The sequence below is a fragment of the Rana temporaria genome, chromosome 1, assembly GCF_905171775.1.
Source record: "Rana temporaria chromosome 1, aRanTem1.1, whole genome shotgun sequence".
NCBI lineage: Eukaryota > Metazoa > Chordata > Amphibia > Anura > Ranidae > Rana > Rana temporaria.
The window spans coordinates 356,584,871-356,607,597 of NC_053489.1; the positions used below are offsets into that span (position 1 = coordinate 356,584,871).

Genomic DNA, 22,727 nt, shown 5'->3' on the forward strand with positions numbered 1-22,727 from the left:
TGTCCCCAGACCAAGTCTGTCCCCAGTTTTGTCCCCAGATTGGATTTGAACAGGGGCTGGGGCAATTTCAAAGACAGTCAGTACAAAATGTAAAAAAAAAATCTGAATTACACACCCCCGCTCCGCGGCTCCTACTAGATTAGGGGGGGTCTATTTTTTTTCCATTATCTGAGCCCCTTTCTGATGACCATGTGCTGGTCGGAGCGGAGGGAAAAGTGTTCAGTTTCGGGTGCATGCCCATTTAGCTCCGCTCGCATGTTCTTCTGCCTTGGCTCAAGTCCCAGCCAGTCGCCGCCTGCCTGCTTATCTCCTTGCCTTCCCTGGCGGAGTGATCTTCCTCCGCTCCCCACCCAGTAGTTGCTGGGGGCCCGGGGGAGTAAGACTTGAGAGGCTCTGAGGTGGGCAGCGGCGGCGACAGGCAGAGAGTCACTGATTGCCGCCATTACTAGTAAAAAAAAAAATATGTCCCCAGATTTCAAATCTGGTCACCTTAGCCTGGGGGCAGAAGGAAATTAAAGCAGGTAAGAGTAATTTTCACGTGAAGGTCTGCAACTTAATCTTTTTGTTATAAAAATAATACATATTATTACTTAAAAAAAATGAAATAAAAATGATACAGTATGGCGAACTATAGCATTTAATACAAGCCCTCAATGACAGTGCAAACATTGCTTCTATCTGTGCAGTACTACAACATAGATATGCTCTACAGCTTGTTCTCACAGTGAAAGCCTATTGTTGTGGTTAATTTTTTTTTTGTAATATGTTTAAACTGATCCTCCTGCACGTGGCAGATTATACATAACTGAGTCACAAAACCAGTAAATTAACTATTGTGCATACAAGAAAAGAAAGGTAAGTTAATTATGCTTGTTCCTATAAATACACATTTTATTTAGAGTGCAGATCTTAAAGTTACATGAAGATGATTAATTTAATTTATTATCTAAGAGAGTTAGTTTGGTCCAGTATTATATCTCTGTTTATTACCATGATTATTAAAAAACCCAGTATATAAACCTAGTCCCGCAGAGATAAGTACAACAATTTTTAAGGGTACAATGTCTTCTATTAAACAGTTTAATGCTCCCATAGCACATCTTTTTTATTCTTTAACAGTAGAAAAATGTAAATTCTAAAATGGCCCAGTCCAAACCTCAACTCAGTTGAGATGCTGCTTCATTCTTAAGCAGGCCTACAGGCAGTCCTTAAAAAAAAAAAAAAGGATCTTTGGGCCAGATTCACGTAGAATCGCGGCGGCGTAACGTATCCTAGACACGTTACACCGCCGCAAGTTTTCATCGCAAGTGCCTGATTCACAAAGCACTTGCGATGAAAACCAAGGCGGGCCAATTCAAATGGGCGTGTGCCATTTAAATTAGGCGCGCTCCCGCGCCGGACCTACCACACATGCTCCGTTTCCGAACTCCTGCCGTGCTTTGCGCGAAGTGACGTCATTTTTTTGAACGGCGACGCGCGTAGCGTAATTCCGTATTCCCGGACGGCTTACGCAAACGACGTTATTTTTTAAATTTCGACGCGGGAACGACGGCCATACTTTACACAGCAATACGATTGCTGTGTAAAGTTAAGGCACCAAAAAAAATGACTAACTTTGCGACGGGAAACTAGACTAGCGGCGACGTAGCGAACGAGAAAAACCGTCGGGGATCGCCGTAACTCCTAATTTGCATACCCGACGCTGGTTTACCACGCAAACTCCACCCAGCGGCGGCCGCGGTACTGCATCTTAAGATCCGACAGTGTAAAACAATTACACCTGTCGGATCTTATGGCTATCTATGCGTAACTGATTCTATGAATCAGTTGCATAGATAGAAACAGGGATACAACGGCGTATCAGGAGAAACGCCGTTGTATCTCTTTGGTGAATCTGGCCCTTAATTTCTGCCAAGAGAGTTATGTAAATAAATCCAAATCTGTTAAAGTAGCCCAGCCAGTTTAGGGGAAAAATTATGTAAAAGAAGATGGTAAATACTTACCTTGCTGGTGTCCTGTGTCCTAAAACTCCATGTAGCTGATATGTGGTCCCTGCAACCATCAGACACTTCTGAGTGTATTGAATATCTGCTCACCCATTGCACACTGTGGTTTCCCCCAATGGCTAGTATTCCTGTAGGGACCTTTGTTCCGCAGAGAGAAACCACAGCACGTGGAAGGGGACTAAGTATTAGGCCTCATACACATGATAGGTTAAACAGAGGACAACGGTCTGATGGACCGTTTTCATCGGTCAAAACCGATCGTGTGTGGGCGCCATAGGTTATTTAACCATTGGTTAAAAAAAAGCCAACTTGCTTTAAATTTAACCGATGGATTCCTAAACCAATGGGAAAAAAACGATCGTTAGTAGGCACAACCATCGTTTAAAAATCCATGCATGCTCAAAATTAAGTCGACGCATGCTTGGAAGCATTGAACTTCGTTTTTTTCAGCACGTCGTTGTGTTTTACATCACCGCGTTCTGACACGATCATTTTTTTAACCGATGGTGTGTAGGCGCGACAGACCATCAGTCAGCTTCATCGGTTAACCGATGAAAACGGTCCATCAGACCGTTCTCATCGGATGGACTGATCGTGTGTACGAGGCTTTAGACACACTTTGAAGTGTTAGATACCTGTACTAGCCGTAGATTAGCTATGTGGCAAAGTCTTAAGACACGGCCTGCTGCAAAGGTAAGTATGTACCTGGTTGGTCATAAATTTGATCCCTGCACTAAAGGACAACTTGTCCTTAGAACATAAGATTACTAGGAGTTATATAATGAACTGAATTGTCAAAAAGGAATAAATATATATTTATCAGAGAAAGGAAATTTTTAAAATAACTGATGTTTTATAAATCGTTATGGATTGATATAATAGGATATAGACCAACTGTACTATATGGATTGATGTTGCAGTAAGTTTAGAGATTGAGCATCTCTAATCAAAGAGTGCCATAATGCTTCCTTATTATCAATATGACAAATATGAAAGTTAACCTGGATTCGTCCTCTGCCAGGAAGAATCTGGCAGGCCCCAGGGAAATAGTTAGTACCTTGTGTGTATGTATTACATAGCTATGTGAAGCAACAGCAAGCACCAGCTGATGTTAAGTGCTAGAACAGACAACAATCACCCAACTGGAAAGACGTGTAGGCAAAAAATTCACTTTTAGCATATGCATTAGAGGCCTCCCACTGACTTCCATAATTTTGAAAACCAAGAATATTTTAATAAACAATTGGAGAATGTGAGCACTATTTTAATGACCTAGTATGTTAAAGGGGTTGTAAAGGAATTTTTTTTTTCATAATAGGCATCCTTTTACCTGCAGACATTCCTCTTTTCACTTCCTCATTGTTCGTTTTTGCTCAGAAGTTCCTCTATTTCTTTTCTGTTCTGTTCACTTCCTGCTTGTCTGATTGTTACTCACCACGGTGAAGGGAGGCTTTACTGCGGTGGTCAGTGACGTGCTCGCCCCCCTCATGGGAACTACTGAGCGTGCTGCAATGCATACTGGGAAATGTAGTTCTTATATGAACGAGCACTGCAAACCAGGATGTGAATGAGAGAAAAGAAAATAGAACGCCGGAGGTGATATAGATGAAGGAATTTAATAGGCATTTACTCGTTTTTTAACAGAATCATTACACTATTCTGTCTGTCTACCTTGCAGACATTAATTTTAGGCAAACATTTTTTTCCCTTTACAACTCCTTTAAATACATAGGCCACTTTGTGGTTACCTACAGTACCAAAAGACGTGTGGAACTTTTTTGGGGAGTTTATAAACAGTGCAAGCTAAATCCAGCTGGAGTGACTGTATAAGGTAGTAAATTTACAAATCCATGAACTGCATGAATAGACTTCTTGAGGAGTCATTAACGGTACTGTATGTAGAAACGTCTTGGGTTGTAAAAAATTGTGTAAAGTGTACAGAAGGGTGTGCTGCTGGGGATATTTTTTATCACTTCCCATCTTGGAGATGAAACCGGAAGTGAGAGGAAATCTACCTCAAACTAGGGGAGTTCACATAGTGCTTTCATAGCAACTCTAAAATGTAGAATTTCTCCCTACTTTTTGTCTCAGGGGAAGTGGTCACCAGGACAAATAGAGGGGTAATTCCCCCCGTTGGGGCACAGACCACAATAAAAGGCTGGCAGACTGTCTAACCTTCCACCACTCTTTCTGTAACTAAAAATTATTTTGCATTTTCTTACAGTTTAATGGATAACAGTGAACAGTTAATATGGACCTTTCAATAATTATACTTTTACTCGTCCACATTAACTGCTTGCCGACCAGCCGCCGTTTTACGGCGGCAGGTCGGCTCTGCTGGGCGAGAGCACGTAGATCTACGTCATCTCTCCCAGCAGCCAATATGGGTACCCCCCACTCGCTCCTGACTCCCGCGTGCATGCCCGACGGTCGCGATCACCGATAGGCACCCGAGATCCATCGTTACAGAGCGAGAACCGGGAGCTGTTTGTGTAAACATACAGCTCCCGGTCCTGTCAGGGGAGAAATGCCTGACCGTCTGTCCATACAATGTATGAACAGCGATTAGTCATTTCCCCTAGTGAGTCCACCCCCCCTACAGTTAGAACACACCCAGGGAACATACTTAACCCCTTCCCCGCCCCCTAGTGTTAACCCCTTCCCTGCCAGTGGCATTTTTATAGTAATTGATACTTTTTTTTTTAGCACTGATCGCTATAAAAATGCCAATGGTCCCAAAAATGTGTCAAAAGTGTCCGAAGTGTCCGCCATAATGTCGCAGTACCGAAAAAAAATCGCTGATCGCCGCCATTAATAGTAAAAAAAAAATATTAATAAAAATGCCATAAAACTACCCCCTATTTTGTAAACGCTATAACTTTTGCGCAAACCAATCAATAAACGCTTATAAAACTAAAAACCGCAGAGGTGATCAAATACCACCAAAAGAAAGCTCTATTTGTGGGGAAAAAAGGACGCCAATTTTGTTTGGGAGCCACATCGCACGACCAGCGATATGATCCGGGGCTTAAGTGGTTAATAAATTTCCAATGTGACAAAATCCTTTCATTTTCAAAAAATGCTACACCTTTTACCATTAAAGGCTAAGTTCACGACTAAAAAAATAATAAATGTGCATTTATTATTTATTTTCTTGGGAACCTGTAAAGCATTGCACCAATGATCAGCAGATCACTGGTGCAATTTCAGGCACTCACAGTTTGTCAGTTACACTGTCTGGCCATACCTCCGATACGGGCAGGCAGTTACTGAAGTCCAGGAAGCTCAATAAACTATGAGAGCGGTCACCAGCACTAGGGATGAGCCGAACACCCCCCCTGTTCGGTTCGTACCAGAACCTTTGAACGGACCGAACGTTCGCACGAACATTTAGAACCCCATTGACGTCTATGGGACCCGAACATTCGAATTCAAAAGTGCTAATTTTAAAGCCTAATGTGCAAGTTATTGGCGTAAAACGTCTTTGAGAACCCGGGTCTTGCCCCAGGGAACATGTATCAATGGAAAAAAAGTTTTAAAAACAGTAATTTTTTCAGGAGCAGTGATTTTAATGATGCTTAAATAAAAAAAAAAACAACTTTAAATATTGTACCTGCTGGGTGTCTATAGTATGCCTGTGAAAACGTCTTTGAGAACCCGGGTCTTGGCCGAGGGAACATGTATCAATGGAATTTTTTTTTTAAAAACTGTCGTTTTTTTCAGGACTCCTGAAAAAATGACCGTTTTAAAAAAATGAAAAATTCCTTTAAATATTGTACCTGCTGGGTGTCTATAGTATGCCTGTGAAGTGGCACATGTTTAGAACTGTCCATGCACAAAATGAGATTACTATAAGAAAAAAGTAATTTAAAACTGCTTGCGGCTTTAATGTAATGTCTGGTCCCTGCAATATGGATGAAAATCATTGCGAAAAATAGCACAGACACAGACAGTACACACACCACGTAGCTTTAGGTGCAAACTACAGAGCACATGGCCAGTACACACCAAGTAGCTTTAGGTGCAAACTACAGAGCACACGGCCAGTACACACCAAGTAGCTTTAGGTGCAAACTACAAAGCTCACGGCCAGTACACACCAAGTAGCTTTAGGTGCAAACTACAGAGGACACAGGCAATAAACCACGTAAGAATACTGCAGCTAGCACAATCACCTGCCTGCCAGTAAATTAGGAAGAACTGATCTAGCTAAAGTATACAGTGTATAAATATATGTACAACACCTGGGATGTATATATATCCTCTACACACTGTAACTTTAACTGACTAGCCTGTCTGCCTGCTCTATCTACCTGCAAAAAATGACATTCCCAGAACTTTGAATGATGCGGCCGTGTGAGTGAAGCCCCGCATGGCCACATTTTTTTTTATAAATTGTGCCAGCCGAAGCAGGGCGACGTTCCTCTGTCCACTGTGGAGGGGGAGAATCAGTAGGTGACGTGGTGCATGCTTAAAGGATAAGTTCACCTTTAAAAAATCTGTAAGGTGAGCTTGCACAGGACTCCTTCCTCACCCCCGCCCCCCCAATTCTTCTGACCTGGAGCGCGGCGATCACCCGCTAGGAGACATCAGGACGCCGCCTCAATGGTCCGGGGCTTAGAAATCCCCCGCAGCTTAATCTCCAAAACGTACCTCGTGAGGAGGTATATTTGGAAGCATTCTAATTGGTCGAAGGATGACTGAAATCCTGTGCAGGAATGCAGTCATCCCAGCACATGGCACTGTGCCAGACTATAAACTGAGCTACACCTGAGCAACTGGATGTACATTCCGAAGAAGACCAGTGAGCAGGCCAAGCAGGTAGGTTTTTTTTTTATTTCAAAAGAGACATATTTCTTTTGAAATAAAGAGACTGCATGCTGGACTGTAGTTCCGCTTTATTTGCCCAGTTTTTCTCTTAAGTTAATTGCAGGGGGCGTGCCTTATCCTTTGGATGGGGAAAAACTATTTAGGTTTACAACCACCTTAATAATATAAATAAATAGGAGCAGAGTAGGAAAATTAATTTTACTCACAAAGTCCCTTTGAAATGTATGTTAGTTTTTTTATTGAAATGTCTGCCTTATGTGGCTTAATGAGATCCTCAACTGTTACTGCAGCCATAGCGTTGATGCTTGTAGATGCTGTGCTGAAGAGAAAATATTGCAAAAAGTTAAAACATTAAACATCATATTTTATGGCGATGATTAATATTATAATAATAGTTTATTACACCATCATATTCCATAATATTTACTGTACAGTCTAGAGACTATTCACAAACCCAACGTGAAAGAAATATAATTGTATAAGGGAACTCCTTTTTAGAGATTATAGTCCATTAGGCAAGGAATACTAAAAATTACATATGTAATTGAGAGGGAGCTGCCATAAAAAAATCTGCATTTATGAAAATACAGTACATCAAAACTTTCCATGCACTCTTTTACTGAGAGCAGAGATATAATGTAGATCAGTATAAGTAAACATGTATTAGGATACAAAGGGACCGCCTATTCTCAAGGCAGATACCTTGAGAACGTACATGCACGTGAAACACGTCGGGAAGGGCCTACGCACTGACGTCATCCCCGCCGCGTCTTTGTGATTGGAGCGGCGGCCCTCTTTGTAATTTTTTGGGCTATTAATGTTTTTATGCTGCAACACATGTATTTTCTTTTAATTCCAATAAAATACTACAATCTGGGGGTCTTTTACTATAGCGATGCATGCTACTTACCACTAATTACTGCCAATTAGCCCTAATTAGCTCTCAAATTACTCCAATCGAGGTATATAGCACCCAAACAGAATTCACAATAGCACTGCAGCAAAAATACTCCCAAATACAAACCAAATTTAATATAGCTCCCAGACAACAGATAGCACCCAAACCCTTAGGCCCCGTACACACGGCCGAGGAACTCGACGTGCCAAACACATCGAGTTCCTCGGCCAGTTCAGCCCTGAAGCCGCCGAGGAGCTCGGCGGGCCTAGAGCTCCCATAGAACAACGAGGAAATAGAGAACATGTTCTCTATTTCCTCGTCGAGCTCCTCGTCGGCTTCCTCGGCGAAATTGTACACGCGGCCGGGTTTCTCGGCAGAATTCAGCCAGAAACTCGGTCGGAAGCTGAATTCTGCCGAGGAAACTGGTCGTGTGTACGGGGCTTGACTCTTGCTAGGACCTGGAATATTGCACATGGAAATAATGTTTAGAGCATGATATGATCACCTAAATGGTACTGAAATATGTGGTATATTGTTTAAAGATAATCTGCTTTTAAGCTACGTGAAAAAGTGTTATATACACTGAAATATCTTTAAAAGTCTGAGAAGAGATAAAGAGTAAATACCAAAATGAGCGCTGGGTTAAAAAAAATTTTTTGAAAGTGGAAATTAAATTTATGTAACCCAACGTTCAGCCATTGATTCTAAGGCTGGATTCACACCTGAGCGTTTTGTCGCCTGAAGCGCGACGCTCAAATACGCTAGAGGGGAAAAATACATTATTCCCTATGGAGATGGTTCACATCTGCACGCCAATACGCCTGACGCCGAACGACTAAAGCTCAAACAAGTTCAGGACCCTTTTTTGTTGCGCGTATCGGGCGGTTTGGTCGTTTTTGAGTGTTTCCATTTCCCATAGAAAGTAATGGAAACGCTTGATTCAAGCGACTTGCGCGACAACGAGCGTTTGCTACGGGCGTTTAGTCGCTTTAATCAATAGAACATTTCACCCAGGCAGAAGATTAAAAAAATCTACCAACATAGCAACAAGTGATGAAAAGATGATCATTTTTCCTATTGGCTAAAATAAAAAACATCGAAGTACAAAAACGTCGGACGACGCTGTCTGCAAACGCGCAAATAAGCATGAATACGCGCGACAAAACGCCGGAAAAAAACGCCGGAAAAAATGACCGAACGACCGAGGCTCAGGTGTGAATGCAGCCTAATGGTACAATTGTAACTTCCCCAAATAATTACTTTTCATTATGAGATTAAATGTATCTTTCTCTCAAAGTAATTTTTCTTGCAACAATGTTGCCTCTTCATCTTTTTTGTTTTAAGAATTCTAGACTGTGGAATGTTTTGATATTTTGGTAAAATATATTTTTCTCTGTATCTCTCACAAAAATCTTTACCCAAACTCACACAGGTGTCTTTACAAACCACACACAATACCATTGCTGATGCTAATTTAAAATGAGTCACAATCCAGTCCAGAGACTCAATACTCAGGCTCACTATGAGCTAATGTTAGCACATAGGAAAGGAACCATAAGTAAATTCATTAAAAATTGGAATGAATGGATAACTCATCCTAGGGTCTCAAATTTTCTGAAGAATTTTAATAATTATTAAGTGTGTTCCTGAACGACTACACTCCTAAACTAGACCGGATGTAAAAGATAACTTCCTACTCACCTTCCCCTCCCCTCCTTCCCTTGATACCCCTTTATGTTAATTTTGATTTTATTAAATAATATAAGATAATGAGCCATAATCCCTTGTTTACAGCATGATCCCGTTGGGGTAAACAGGGATTGCTAGTTACTAGTTTAAGCATCTGACCACTATCCAACTGGACTAAGGCCCTATATGGTTACTGTTTAGTAAAATGATAATTTGAAGCCTACCCAGGCACACTGTTGAACACATAGTATGACTAAGAAACTGTTGTATTGTTATGACTCTTATTTGTGCTTTATTGTGTATCTTTGAAAAATACAATAAAAAACATTTGAAAAAAAAAAAAATGAGTCACAATTTTGTGTGTTTTGTATTATTTCTAAATGATCCTAATTTGAGCCCAAAAAATGTCATATGTGTACCAACCCTCAGAAAAAAAAGGTTTACCAATCTTCTGTTTGCATCACGTGATCAGCTGGCAGCTGATTACGTGGTATGGGGCAGGGATCAGCCCCTTACTCCGATCTGTGATCACCCGAGTCTCATTGACTCAGTGATCACAGAGCGCGCTGCCCGTGCCCCACAGGGGGCGTGAGGGGAGCGTGCAAACATAAGGACATCATATGATGGCCGCTCGGCAATATAGGTTTCCGCTGTAGCTGTCATTTGACTATAGCATGGATGGGAAGGGGAACTCAACGCCAAATTTTAAAAAAAAATTGCCGTGGAGTGCCCCTCAAAATCCATACTGGGCCCTTCAGGTCTGGCATATATTTTAAGGAGAACTCCATGGCAAAATGTAAAAAAATTGGAGTGGACCCCCCCAAAATCCATACCCGACCCTTATCTGAGCATGCAGCTCGGAGGTCAAGATATGGGGGGGATGAGCGAGCACCCCCCCTGAACTGTACCAGGCCACATGCCCTCAACATGGGGGGTGCTTTGGGGTCTTCCCGACAACCCTGGCTGGTGATGGTCGGGGTCTGTGGTAGGGGGGCTTATAAGAATTTGGAAGCCCCTTTAACAAGGGGGCCACCAGACTCGGCCCCCCTCTGTGATTGGGTATCGGGTACCCATCGTACCCTTACCCATTCACCCCAAAAAGCATTGGAATGTAGAAAAGAAGAGCAGGTTTTTGACAAGTCCTTTATTGTAAAATAGCTCTGAGCTGTCTTCTCTCCTAGCCATCTTCTCCCGCCGCCGTCTCTTGCGGCGCCATCTTCTCCTGCTGCTGTCTCTTCCACTGCCATCTTCTTCTGCTGCTGTCTCTCCTGGTGCTGTCTCTCCCACCACCATTTTCTCCTGCCGCCATCTTCTCCCACTGCTATGTTCTTCCTTGCCGCGCTGAAAACCCCCCCAAAAAGAAAGCACAAGGGGCGGGCTCTCCAGGTGATGTTATAGAATGGCCACGCCCCATGGCTAGATAAGAGATCAGGCCAGACAAGGGCAACAGCACAACGGAAGAAGAGCAGCTTTTTAAATTTTATTTAGCGGGTAACCGGCGGCGAGGAAGAACACAGCAGTGGGAGAAGACGGCGGCGGGAGAGATGGCACCAGGAGAGATGGTGGGAGGAGAAGACGGCTTGAGGAGAAGACAGCTCAGAGCTATTTTACAATAAAGGACTTGTCAAAAACCGGCTCTTGTTTTCTTTTTAGATTTCACTGCTTTTCAGGGTAAATGGGTAGGGGTAAATGGGGGGGTCTGGGTGCCCCATGTTGCCCACAGACCCCGGGAACAACAGCCCAAGCATCGGAGGAGGTTATTTTTTTTTTCAGTGGATCGGCGGCGGAGGAAGCAGAACAAGACCAGAGGATGATGCGGGGGAAGAAGAAGCCGGAGGGAGACCAGAGAAAAAATTAGAAGACCAGAGGAAGAAGGAGAAGACATTTTTAATAAAGGAATTGTCAAAAACTGTCTCTTGTAGTTTTTACTTTTTGATACTTTTTTGGCGAATGGGTAGGGGTGCAATGTACCCCATACTCATTTACATGGGGAGGTTAAAGGGGGCTTCCAGATTCCAATAAGCCCTCGCCCGCAGACCCAGACAACCACCAGTAAGAGGAACTCCAAAGCGCCCTCCCATGTTGAGTGCATGTGGCCTGGTATGGTTCTCCCCCCTATTGTGACCTGCCAGGGTGCATGCTTAGGTATGTATTTTGGGTGGGACCCCACGCCAATTTTTTTTAATTTTGGCAGTTTTTTCATTTTTTTTACATCTATATTGCCAGGCATGTTTGTAGGCACGTCCATTGGTTAAAAATCCACGCATGCTCAGAATCAAGTCGACGCATGCTTGGAAGCATTGAATCTCGTTTTTTTCAGCACGTCGTTGTGTTTTACGTCACCGCGTTCTGACACAATCGTTTTTTTAACCAATGGTGTGTAGGTACGGCTGACCATCAGTCAACTTCATCGGTTAACCTATGACAACGGTCCTTCAGACTGTTCTCATTGGATGGACCGATTGTGTGTACAGGGCTTTTGTGTTAAGTGTGTATATAAGATGCTGGATTTTGTCTGTCTTCTTGTGAGTGGTTTGGTACACTATACTTATCATTGGAGCACCTTTCTGAATATAGAGAAGATTCCTTTGGTCATGTCACACATTCACTACTGGGACTTTATATATTGTATATAATAGGACTTTTTTCACAGTAAAACGCTGCACTATTTTTGCTGTTCAACAGTAAGTGGATTCAAACATGTTTGGGACAAACACACACATAAATCTATGCTTAGACAAAAAAGTTAAATAAATAAATAAATAGGGGGCAGACTCAATATACCTTTTTTTTTCTGCCATTACTCTTCTATGTTTCTACATCTACTAATTATTTGACACAAATACTGTAGTATCTTACCTAAGTGTTCCACTGTATGCACAAGCAAGAAAAAGACCAGGAATTCCAGGATAATGTTCAAATATTTCCAGCACCATGAATGGAATGTACTGTGAAAGACAACATACAGAGGGTAAGTAGTTTTATTTTGTCACAAAGTCACTCATAGAGGAAACTGCATAAAAAATATAAATGTATTTCAAATGTATTAAACAAAAATGTTATATTGTAGCTTAGCGGTCCTTAGATGTGTATTGGGGTTTTCAAGGCTTTTTTCCTATCATTTTCACTTTTCGATTTGCCAGTGACACACTTCCTATTCTAAGGTGGTGATGCTCACTCAATATAGTATCTGTGGAGAGCAGCTTTGCCAACCTGACAACAACAAAACTCTCAACTATATATTTAAAAAAAATGTCATTGTTAAATATACTTATTTTGTTAAGTTTACTTACAGCCCTTCAGCCCCAAATACCAATGGCAATGTTTGGTAAAGTCTTAACATAAAAGGCTACTGTGTATACGTGTATTAGGGGTTGATATCATACTTAATAAATATTAATAATGACCAACACGGCCATACCTCCTTTGAATCTGGAGTATGCTGCTCATATTTACTGTCTATATTTGTAACATTGACTGATGCTGTGTTGGCAGAAGTGTAATTTAGAATATCATTTTCCTTTAGGACTTAAGCCCCATACACACCATCAGATTTTCTGCAGAATTTTGTCTCCAGATTTACCAAAACCAGTGCAAGGGCCTGCCTGATTGCATATAAATTGAAACTCTTAAAGTTTGACCTTATATTATATGGTTTTGGTAAATCTGAAGACAAAAATCTGCAGAAAATCTGATGGTGTGTATGGGGCTTAAGACATAAATTAGGCAACCCCAAATATTGTTGAATAAGTAAGCAAAAAAGTGCCCTGTTTCTAAATTCCAATCCCTGAAAATATCAAGATTTTTTGGGAAAATACTTTCTATTTAGCAAAATTATTATGAATATATAATATTTATTCTTATGCATCAATGCAAAAGTAACCCACTGTATATATTTATATGGGTACAGTATACTAATAATCACTGACTACAAAAAAATAGATAATAAAGTTGTAGGGTGTTTCTGAATGCTGTCTATTTACACCTACTATTTACAAATATGTATTTTACTAATTGTAAAATATATGCCAGTATGAGTTTAATCCACAAAATCAATTATTCCTAACAGTAATCACGTTGGGTGCTGAAGTAGCAGTAGAGCCATTTGGCAGCTAAAAAAAAGTACTTTCAATAAGACAAATAGATGACTATATAACTACCTGGTCAGGAGCAGAGACATAGCCAGCCAGTAGAGGGTCACAGTTTATGTAATATGAAAACATTACGATTCCACAGGTGACCGCACTTGACACAATGACGCAAAGACCCACTTGATTTACCAGAATGGCTCTGTAAGAAAATAAACTCTCAGGCATTCATTCAACCAAAAACGGTAAGGAGAGGTTAGTGTTTTGTTTTTAACCATTTTTATACTTATTATAAATATTATACTTCTGGTCAGTTCTTCTGCTATTGGGTAGACAGAACAAGCCTGGAGTATGATAATAGCATGATTTGACTAATGTCCTGTGATATAAATACAGTCATAAGATGTGTGAAGTGATTTGTTCACTCAGAAGATAGAAGAGACTTCATGATGTAAATGAGAAGAACATTATAGCATTCCTGCAAAAAGTATCAAAAGTATCCATTGCTATATGTGTACAGATCCTGCTGAAGAATAATTTAAAATAATAATCAAGGGCAATCCAGCCCTATGTCCACAAATGACGAGTACAGCAAGAGCCTTCTTCCTGGGGTCACACTATATGAAAGAAATGTGCACTTGGGGCTAGATTCAGGTACAGTTACGCCGGCATATCAGTTGATACGCCGTCGTAACTCTGAATCTACGCCGTCGTAAATTTAAGCGTAAATTTAAGCGTATTCTGGAAACCAGATACGCTTAAATTAGGCTAAGATACGAGCGGCGTAAGTCTCCTACGCCGTCGTATCTTAGGGTGCATATTTACGCTGGCCGCTAGGTGGCGCTTCCGTTGAGTTCGGAGTAGAATAGGCAAATGACTAGATACGCAGATTCAGAAACGTACGTGCGCCCGGCGCATTTTTTCCCGTCGTTTACGTAAGGCTTTTTCCGGCGTAAAGTTAGTCGAACAAATAGCTGGCCTAGTCAATGTTAAGTATGGCCGTCGTTCCCGCGCCGAAATTAGAAAATTTTACGTCGTTTACGTAAGTCGTCCGTGAATGGGGCTGGACGTAATTTACGTTCACGTCGAAACCAATACGTCCTTGCGGCGTACTTTGGAGCAATGCACACTGGCATATGTCCACGGACGGCGCATGCGCCGTTCGTAAAAACCGTCAATCACGTCAGGTCACGAATAATTTACATAAAACACGCCCCCCTGTTCCACACTTGAATTAGGCGCACCTAGGCCGGCCCATTTACGCTACGCCGCCGTAACTTAGAAGGCAAGTGCTTTGTGAATACAGCACTTGCCTCTCTGACTTACGGCGGCGTAGCGTATATGCGATACGCTACGCCGCCTCAAAATTACGCCGACATACCTGAATCTAGCCCATGATCTCTTTTCAGAGGAATGGCAAGGTCTGCTACAAAGGAAAACTTAGCCTTTGACACCCAGGCAGCAGTAGATTGCTCCAGTTGTGTTAGCCAAGGACCCTGTATGTTAGTAAACCATGGAGTGGCAAGGTTTTATTTTGCTTAATTTATTTATTTTTTTGCTTCTGTATATTATATGTAGGCTTTGTAAATAAATTGCATGTGTGTTTCAATGAGAACTATTGTGAATTCATTCAGTAAGTCACACACCTCGCTGCAGAGCTAATCCCTCAGGCCCCGTACACACGTCCGAGAAACTCGACGAGCAAAACACATCGTTTTGCTCGTCGAGTTCCTTGTGAAGCCGCCAAGGATCTCGGCGAGCCAAGTTTCCTCATTGACTAAAGAGGAAATAGAGAACATGTTCTCTATTTGGCCCGACGAGATCCTCGTCGGTTTCCTCGGCCAAAAGTGTACACACGACCGGGTTTCTCGGCAGAATACGGCTCCGATCGAGTTTCTGTCTGAATTCTGCAGAGAAACTCGGTCGTGTGTACGGGGCCTCACAGTACCTAATCCAAACAATAACAATGCAATATATTAGGCCTCGTACACACAACCGAGTTTCTCGGCAAAAACCAGCAAGAAACTTGCTGGGATTTTTTTTTTGCCGAGGAAACCGGTCGTGTGTACATTTTTCGACGAGGAAACTGTCGAAGGATCCCGTCGAGCCAAAAAGAGAGCATGTCTTCTTTTTCCTCGACGGGAATGGAGAAACTTGCCTTGTCGAGTTCCTCGACAGCCTAACAAGGAACTCGACGAGGAAAACGATGTGTTTCGCCGAGTTACTCGGTCGTTTGTACGAGGCTTCAGAGTTGCTTAGATGTGATTTTTATAGATGCAAACCAAATTTGCTTGCTCCAGAAAGAGTAAATTTGGAAAGATTACAAAGAATAGTGAAGAACTGTGCAGAGGGTAGGAGAGGGGGGAGTAGGTGCAGAAGAAGAGTGTGGAGGTATGACGGTGGGCAGTTTGACCAAGAGAGGAGTGTGGAGGCTATAACAGTGGGCAGTTTCCCCACAAATCGCTATCGCACAATTCTGCAAGTGATTATAATTTATTATCGCTGTTTTCTAGCTGCTCTAAAACCATTTTTGACATAAAGGGACACTTTTGGTTGCTATGGACAATATACAGTTTGCAGGCAGAAAGAACAGTTTTTATTATATAAAAGAACATGTAGGGCACTGGACAGACCACTAGGGACAAGGAGGGTGTGTATTTTTTACATACAGTACTGTAATCTATAAGATTACAGTATACTGTATGTAATGTGTTTGTTTACTTTTTTGAATTTGGCGCCGTTCTCCGCCCCCGTGCGTCGTAACGTCGCAGGGAACGGAGATCGGCGGCACACGGGGACACTGTGAATCGAGCGAGGACCCGCTCGCTCACACAGCGGGGATGCATCGCAGGATCCAGGGACAAGGTAAGTAACTTTGTCTGTGGATTCAGCGAGCAGGTAAGCCACGCCGCTGCACGCTCTGCACATCTACCCCGAGCGTGACTCGGGGATACCGATAGTAGCATGAAAAAAACACCCCGAGTCACGCTCGGGGATACCGCTAAGGGGGTTAAAATCTATTTGTTCACCTTGTGCTCCAAGGGTGGCCGGCGCCGTTAACTTCTTCTCCTCTGCCTACACGTGACCCAGCAGGAGAAACATAGTGGGCGGTGCTGGCGCCGCACGGGACGATGGAACTGATCTGACGTTCGGTTCTCCTGCTCGGCTCCTCCCCTCCCTCAGACACATGATCGCTCCAGTCCAGTGAGTCCACACAGCGGGTTAGATGGGAAGGAAAGTGCGGAGGCGAGCATGGCGGGCGCAACCCGCCGGTGGCCGGCCCGCCGCTGCTTTACTGACATAATGCGATATACATGACACTGGAGTGACTGCAGCTAGGCATAGGGCAGGCGTCCAGCCCTGCATAATTTCAAAGTGCGGCCGCGATGGCGGCTATGGCGGCCGCCGCCGTGGACCACAGCTGATTAATTTGACTGACAGCAGGCGGCCTACCGGGAATTTTCCTGGTATCCCGGTAGGCCAGTCCGGCCCTGGAGGCTATGCCTGTAGGTAGTTTGTCCAAGAGAGGAGTGTGGAGGATATGACAATGGGCAAATTTGTCCAAGAGAGGAGTGTGGAGGCTAAGACGGTGGGCAGTTTGTCCAAGAGAGGAGTGTGGAGGTTATGACGGTGGGCAGTTTGTCCAAGAGAGGAGTGTGGAGAGTATGACAGTGGGTAGTATGTGCAGGAGAGGAGTGTGATGGGTATGAGAGTGGGCAGTTTGTCCAAGAGAGGAGTTTGGAGAGTATGACAGTGGGTAATATGTGCAGGAGAGGAATGTAAAGGTTATGACAGTAGGCAGTATGTGCAGGAGAGGAGTGCAAGGGTTTGAGAGTAGGCAATATGTGCAGGGGTGGAGTACAAGGGAATGAGAGTGTGTAGTAGGTGCAGGGAAGGAATGTGAGGGTATGAGAGTGAGCAATATGTGAAAGGGTAAGAGTGCAAGGGAATGGGAGTGGGCTGAATGTCCATGAGAGGAGCGTGGAGGTTATGGCAGTAGGCAGTATGCCCAGGAAAAGATTGTGAAGGGTATGACAGCCAGTAAAATGTGCAGCAATAAACTAATAATAAATAACAAATGTGAATATATGCAAACACCAAACTGTCAAATATAGCAATTTGTTGCTTTAGGTAAGCAATACAGTTCTCAAAACCTACCAACATTTTACTGTTCACCAAAAGCAGAAGACATGTGTAGTGCAAGCATTGTAAACAGACCTCCATGAAGACTTCTCACTTTCTTAACAATAATGGGGTAGATTCATAAAGACTTACGAAGGGCGTATCAGTAGATACGCTGTCGTAAGTCCGAATCCCCGCCGTCATATATTTAAGCGTATTCTCAAACTGAGATACGCTTAAATATTGCTAAGATACGACCGGCGTAAGTCTCCTACGCTGTCGTATCTTAACTGCATATTTACGCTGGCCGCTAGGGGAGTGTACGCTGATTTACGCCTAGAATATGTAAATCAGCTAGATACGCCTATTCACGAACGTATGCCTGGCCGTCGCAGTAAAGATACGCCGTTTACGTAAGGGGTTTTCATGCGTAAAGATAAACCACCAAAAACATGGCGCAGCCAATGTTAAGTATGGACGTTGGAACGGCGTAGAATTTTTCAAATTTTACGTCGTTCGCGTAACTCGTCCGTGAATGGGGCTGGCCGTAATTTACGTTCACGTCGAAAGCATGACGATTTGCCAACGTCATTTGGAGCATGCACACTGGGATACGTCCACGGACGGCGCATGCGCCGTTCGATCGAAACGTCATTTACGTGGGGCCACAGTTAATATGCATAAAACAGGCCCACAGCTTTAACATTTGAATTAGGCGGGCTTACGCCGGCCCTAATACGCTACGCCGCGTAACTTCGGCGGCAAAATCTTTGAAAATACCAAACTCGCCTCTCAAAGTTACGGCGGCGTAGCGTATAGGAGATACGCTACGCCTGCCTAAAGGTACATGAATCTACCCCAATGTGTTTTCCTTCGCTGGCACTCTGTCCCAGCTATGATGAATGTTGTACCTTTTGTAGGAGTACAACTATTTCTGTATCTCACACTAGATCAGCATGCTGTAGAGAGCCCGTACCTTGTACACAAGACCTTAAAAGTTTAAGCTGGCCATAGATGGATATTATCTTTGTTTATCTAGCAAGCTGAATAAAAAAAAAAAAAAAACGGATTCCTTCACTCAGCAAATGAATTGGATAAAGGTATTCCCCCGTTGGGATATTGTATTTTGACAGTGGTAACCACAGCAGTTTAGGATTTTGGGTTTCCAGTCATTTTAGGTCAATTTTTTAAATTCTTGTTCTGTTTTTAATTTGAAAAGTTTCTAACTTGAGGGGCTGTATTGACAGTGGCAATCATGCACAATACAGGGATACCCATAAAAAGTCCAAGCAGGTTTCTCCTGTACTTCATTCAGCAAGGAAATAAAAATAAATAATAATAAAAAAAAAACAAGGCAACAAACAACGCAAGATGATTTTATACAGAGCTGGCCAAATCCCAAGAGCCAGGTTGTCAATGCTACTCAATCAGTTCTCCTCTTGAGCAATTTTTTCACACAAAAATAAAACATTTTTGGCTAGATAATAACTGAAAACACCCAGAACATTATACATTTTGGGAAGTAGAGGCCCTATATAGAATAAAAAAAGATGTGGTTTAAATTATTTCATGTTGCACAATATTTGTGCAACTTTTTACAAAATTTATATTTACAGTAAAAAATACACTAACATTTATTTTGGTGTGTTATTGTGTCTTACAGTGTGTGTGTATGTTTAGTTACCTCTTGTGTGTGTGGTACTCAGAGGTCCTGCCTTTTACATTATAAAGGTAAAGGCATGGGAGCCCAGAAAAGAGGAGGCAACCATGTAGCAGAGAGAGACAGATGGGTTGATTTACTAAAGGGAAATCCATTCTGCACTACAAGTGCACTTGAAAGTACAGTCAATGTAGATCGCTATAGATCTGAGGGGAAGCTCTGAAATTAGGGGAAGCTCTGCTGATTTTATCATCCAATCACGTGCAAGCAAAAATGCTGTTTTTTTATTTCCCTTGCATGTCCCCCTCAGATCTACAGCTAATGCACTTGAAAGTGCACTTTCAGTGTACTTTCAAGTGCCTTTGTAGTGCAAAGTGGATTTGCCTTCCGTAAATAACCCCCAGAGAGTCTTATCCCTTTGTAAGTAATGTTGGAAGGCCTAGGGCTTGAAGAGGACATGAGTAATTGGGCATCACAGTAACCCTCCTGCATAGGGCTAATGGGACAGTTACAAACTTGTTACCATTTTTTGGGAAGTTTATGCCCATTACTTGGGGGCTTATTATCCCAACATATATAGCTAGATTCAGGTACATCGTCGTAACATTAGGCAGGCGTAGCGTATCGTATTTACGCTATGCCGCCGTAAGTCAGAGAAGTAAGTGCTGTATTCACAAAGCACTTGCCTCCTAAGTTACTGCTGCATAGCGTAAATGGGGCCGGCGTAAGCGCGCCTAATTCAAATGAGGATGAGGGGTGCGTGTTTTATGTAAATGGTTGGTGACCCGACGTGATTGACGGTTTTTTACGAACGGCGCATGCACCGTCCGTGTACATATCTCCGTCCGTGTGCATTGCTCCAAAGTACGCCGCAAGGACGTATTGGTTTCGACGTGAACGTAAATTACGTCCAGCCCCATTCACGGACGACTTACGCAAACGACGTAAAATTTTCAAATTACGACGCGGGAACGACGGCCATACTTAACATTGGCTAGGCCACCTAGGGGGCAGCTTGATCTTTACGCCGGCGTACCTCTTACGGAAACGGCGTATCTTTACTGCGACGGGCGGCGCACGTACGTTCGTGAATCGGCGTATCTAGTCATTTACATATTCTACGCCAAACTCAACGGAAGCGCCACCTAGCGGCCAGCAGAAAAATTTCACCCTAAGATACGACGGCGTAGGAGACTTACGCCGCTCGTATCTTAGCCTAATTTAAGCGTATCTGGTTTCCAGAATACGCTTAAATTTACGCCGGCGTAGATTCAGAGTTACGATGGCGTAACCCTACCTGAATCCAGCTAATAGACTACATTTAACTTGATGTAAACATATGCCTTTAGTTCATTTTAAGTATTGCACAGAAAAGAAAAGTTTCAATAATAAAATACTGCAATGCCTCATTACTGACCATTGATGCAAGATAAAGGGATGTATGTGCCAATAGGAGATATAATGCACAGCCACTAAAAAGGTGAATAAAGTGCAGGATTGGGGACATTATTTAAGTGTTAAGTGCAAACCTCATCTACCTAGGAGCTGGCGGTGGCTAGTTGTAATGAAGTTTCACCTCCTGATAAAGATTTAGGTCCTACCCTCTGGTAGCAGAGAAATACAATTCAGAGCCAAGGGAAGTTTGTGGGAAAGAAGGAGAAGCAACAGTACACTGATCTTTCCAGTGAAAGGCTGTACAGGGGGTTGTGTCAGGACAAGTCTGATCATTGGAGGAGATCACACCAAGTTCACAGCATAGCTAGAGAACTGACCACTGTGTGTTCTTCTGCTTAGTGTGGTCAATTTTTAATAGGACAGCCGAGGGACTGGCAGGAACACCAGAAGCGATTCAGTTCGCATGCGCCGCGCTTTATACGTTTTTCATTCATTCATTCATTCATTTCACACAAAGGAAGCAATACATAGAGAACAGGATACTTTTTCATACAAGTTCAAGATACAGCAGGCATATCAGGAATATGAAATGTGGGGTTTACATGCTCTTTAACCTCCCTGGCGGTATGATTATTTCAGAAAAAAGGTGCTGAAAGCGGTACCATTATTTGCAAGGAAATTTGGCGTTTGTATACTGTAGGCCTGTAATTTTTAGGAATAACTCACTTAAATCTGACCAAACAAGAGACTAGTAGGCATCCCGGGTATGACATTTTTTTAAAAACAAAATTATAAAGTATAATATAATAAATAATTATAAATAATTATAACAAATAATAATATAATTCTAATAAAAATTATTCAATAATGTAATCAACTCAAAATCACTGAAATTTGCTCAGTTGCAGAATTGTCGCTGTCATTATTATTTTTTTCATGACGAATTTCCCCACAAATCGCTATCGCACAATTCTGCAAGTGATTATAATTTATTATCGCTGTTTTCTAGCTGCTCTAAAACTATTTTTGACACAAAGGGACACTTTTTGGTTGCTATGGACAATCTACAGTTTATAGTTTTTTTTATTATATAAAATGACATGTAGGGCACTGGACAGACCACTAGAGACAAGGGGGTGTGTATTTTTTACATACAGTACTGTAATCTATAAGATTACAGTATACTGTATGTATAGTGTTTGTTTACGTTTTTAAATTTGGCGCCGATCTCCGCCCCCGTGCGTCGTAACGTCGCAGGGAACGGAGATCGGCGGCACAGGAGGACACTGTGTGAATCGAGCGAGGTCCCGCTCGCTCACACAGCGCGGTGGCATAGCTGGATCCAGGGACAAGGTAAGCCAGCGCGCGCTGCAGGCTCTGCATAGCTACCCGGAGCGTGACTCGGGGTTACCGATTTTGGCACAAAAAATCCACCCCGAGTCACGCTCGGGAATACCGCCAGGAGGGTTAAGGTGCAACTATAGCCATTTAAAAAAAAATGTAACAAGATGTTTTTTTATTGAGGAAGAGAAACTGCATGAGATTTTTGTTAAAACTGATGCACACAGAATCTTGTTTAGCTCTACATAGTAACCAATCTGCTTCTAACTTCAGCTTGTTCAATTAGGTTTTCACAATAAAACCTAGAAGATGATTGGTTGTTATGCATAGTTGCATGTGTTGATTGTGTTTTAGTAAATCACCCCCACTATGTATGTTCTGCAAAATAGGTTTCTTACCTTCCTGTCTCCAGTATTCATTTTTTTTGTGTACTTTGAGATGCACATATGCAGCTCAGTGTACAATCCTGGCATCTGCCCAGTACCAGAATAAATGTACCCCAATGCACATACCCAAGAGTTATGTCCTCCAGAGCTGGCCTATCAAAATGGCAGATGGTGAATCCAAGAGGAAGATGTTGGTGCCAACGAGGGAACTTGCAGATGACACATCGCTTGAGTGGAAGTGAGTACAGTTCTGCTTTAACCACTTTAAGACTGGACTGTTTCACCCCTTCTTGCACAGACCATTTTTCAGAT

The 22,727-nt window shown here is 42.6% G+C and overlaps 1 protein-coding gene across 1 annotated transcript in view; it reads right to left on the reverse strand.

Annotated features, from left to right (window-relative positions):
- Nucleotides 1-22,727, reverse strand: part of SLC5A5 (solute carrier family 5 member 5) — an 88,368-nt gene that overhangs the window by 38,951 nt on the left and 26,690 nt on the right. Inside the window, exons 8-10 of the mRNA XM_040321395.1 lie at nucleotides 13,584-13,713; nucleotides 12,283-12,371; nucleotides 7,043-7,155 (exon numbers count right to left, since the gene is read on the reverse strand). Coding sequence (XP_040177329.1) covers nucleotides 7,043-7,155; nucleotides 12,283-12,371; nucleotides 13,584-13,713 — 332 coding nt within the window. The remainder of the gene's footprint in view (nucleotides 1-7,042; nucleotides 7,156-12,282; nucleotides 12,372-13,583; nucleotides 13,714-22,727) is intronic.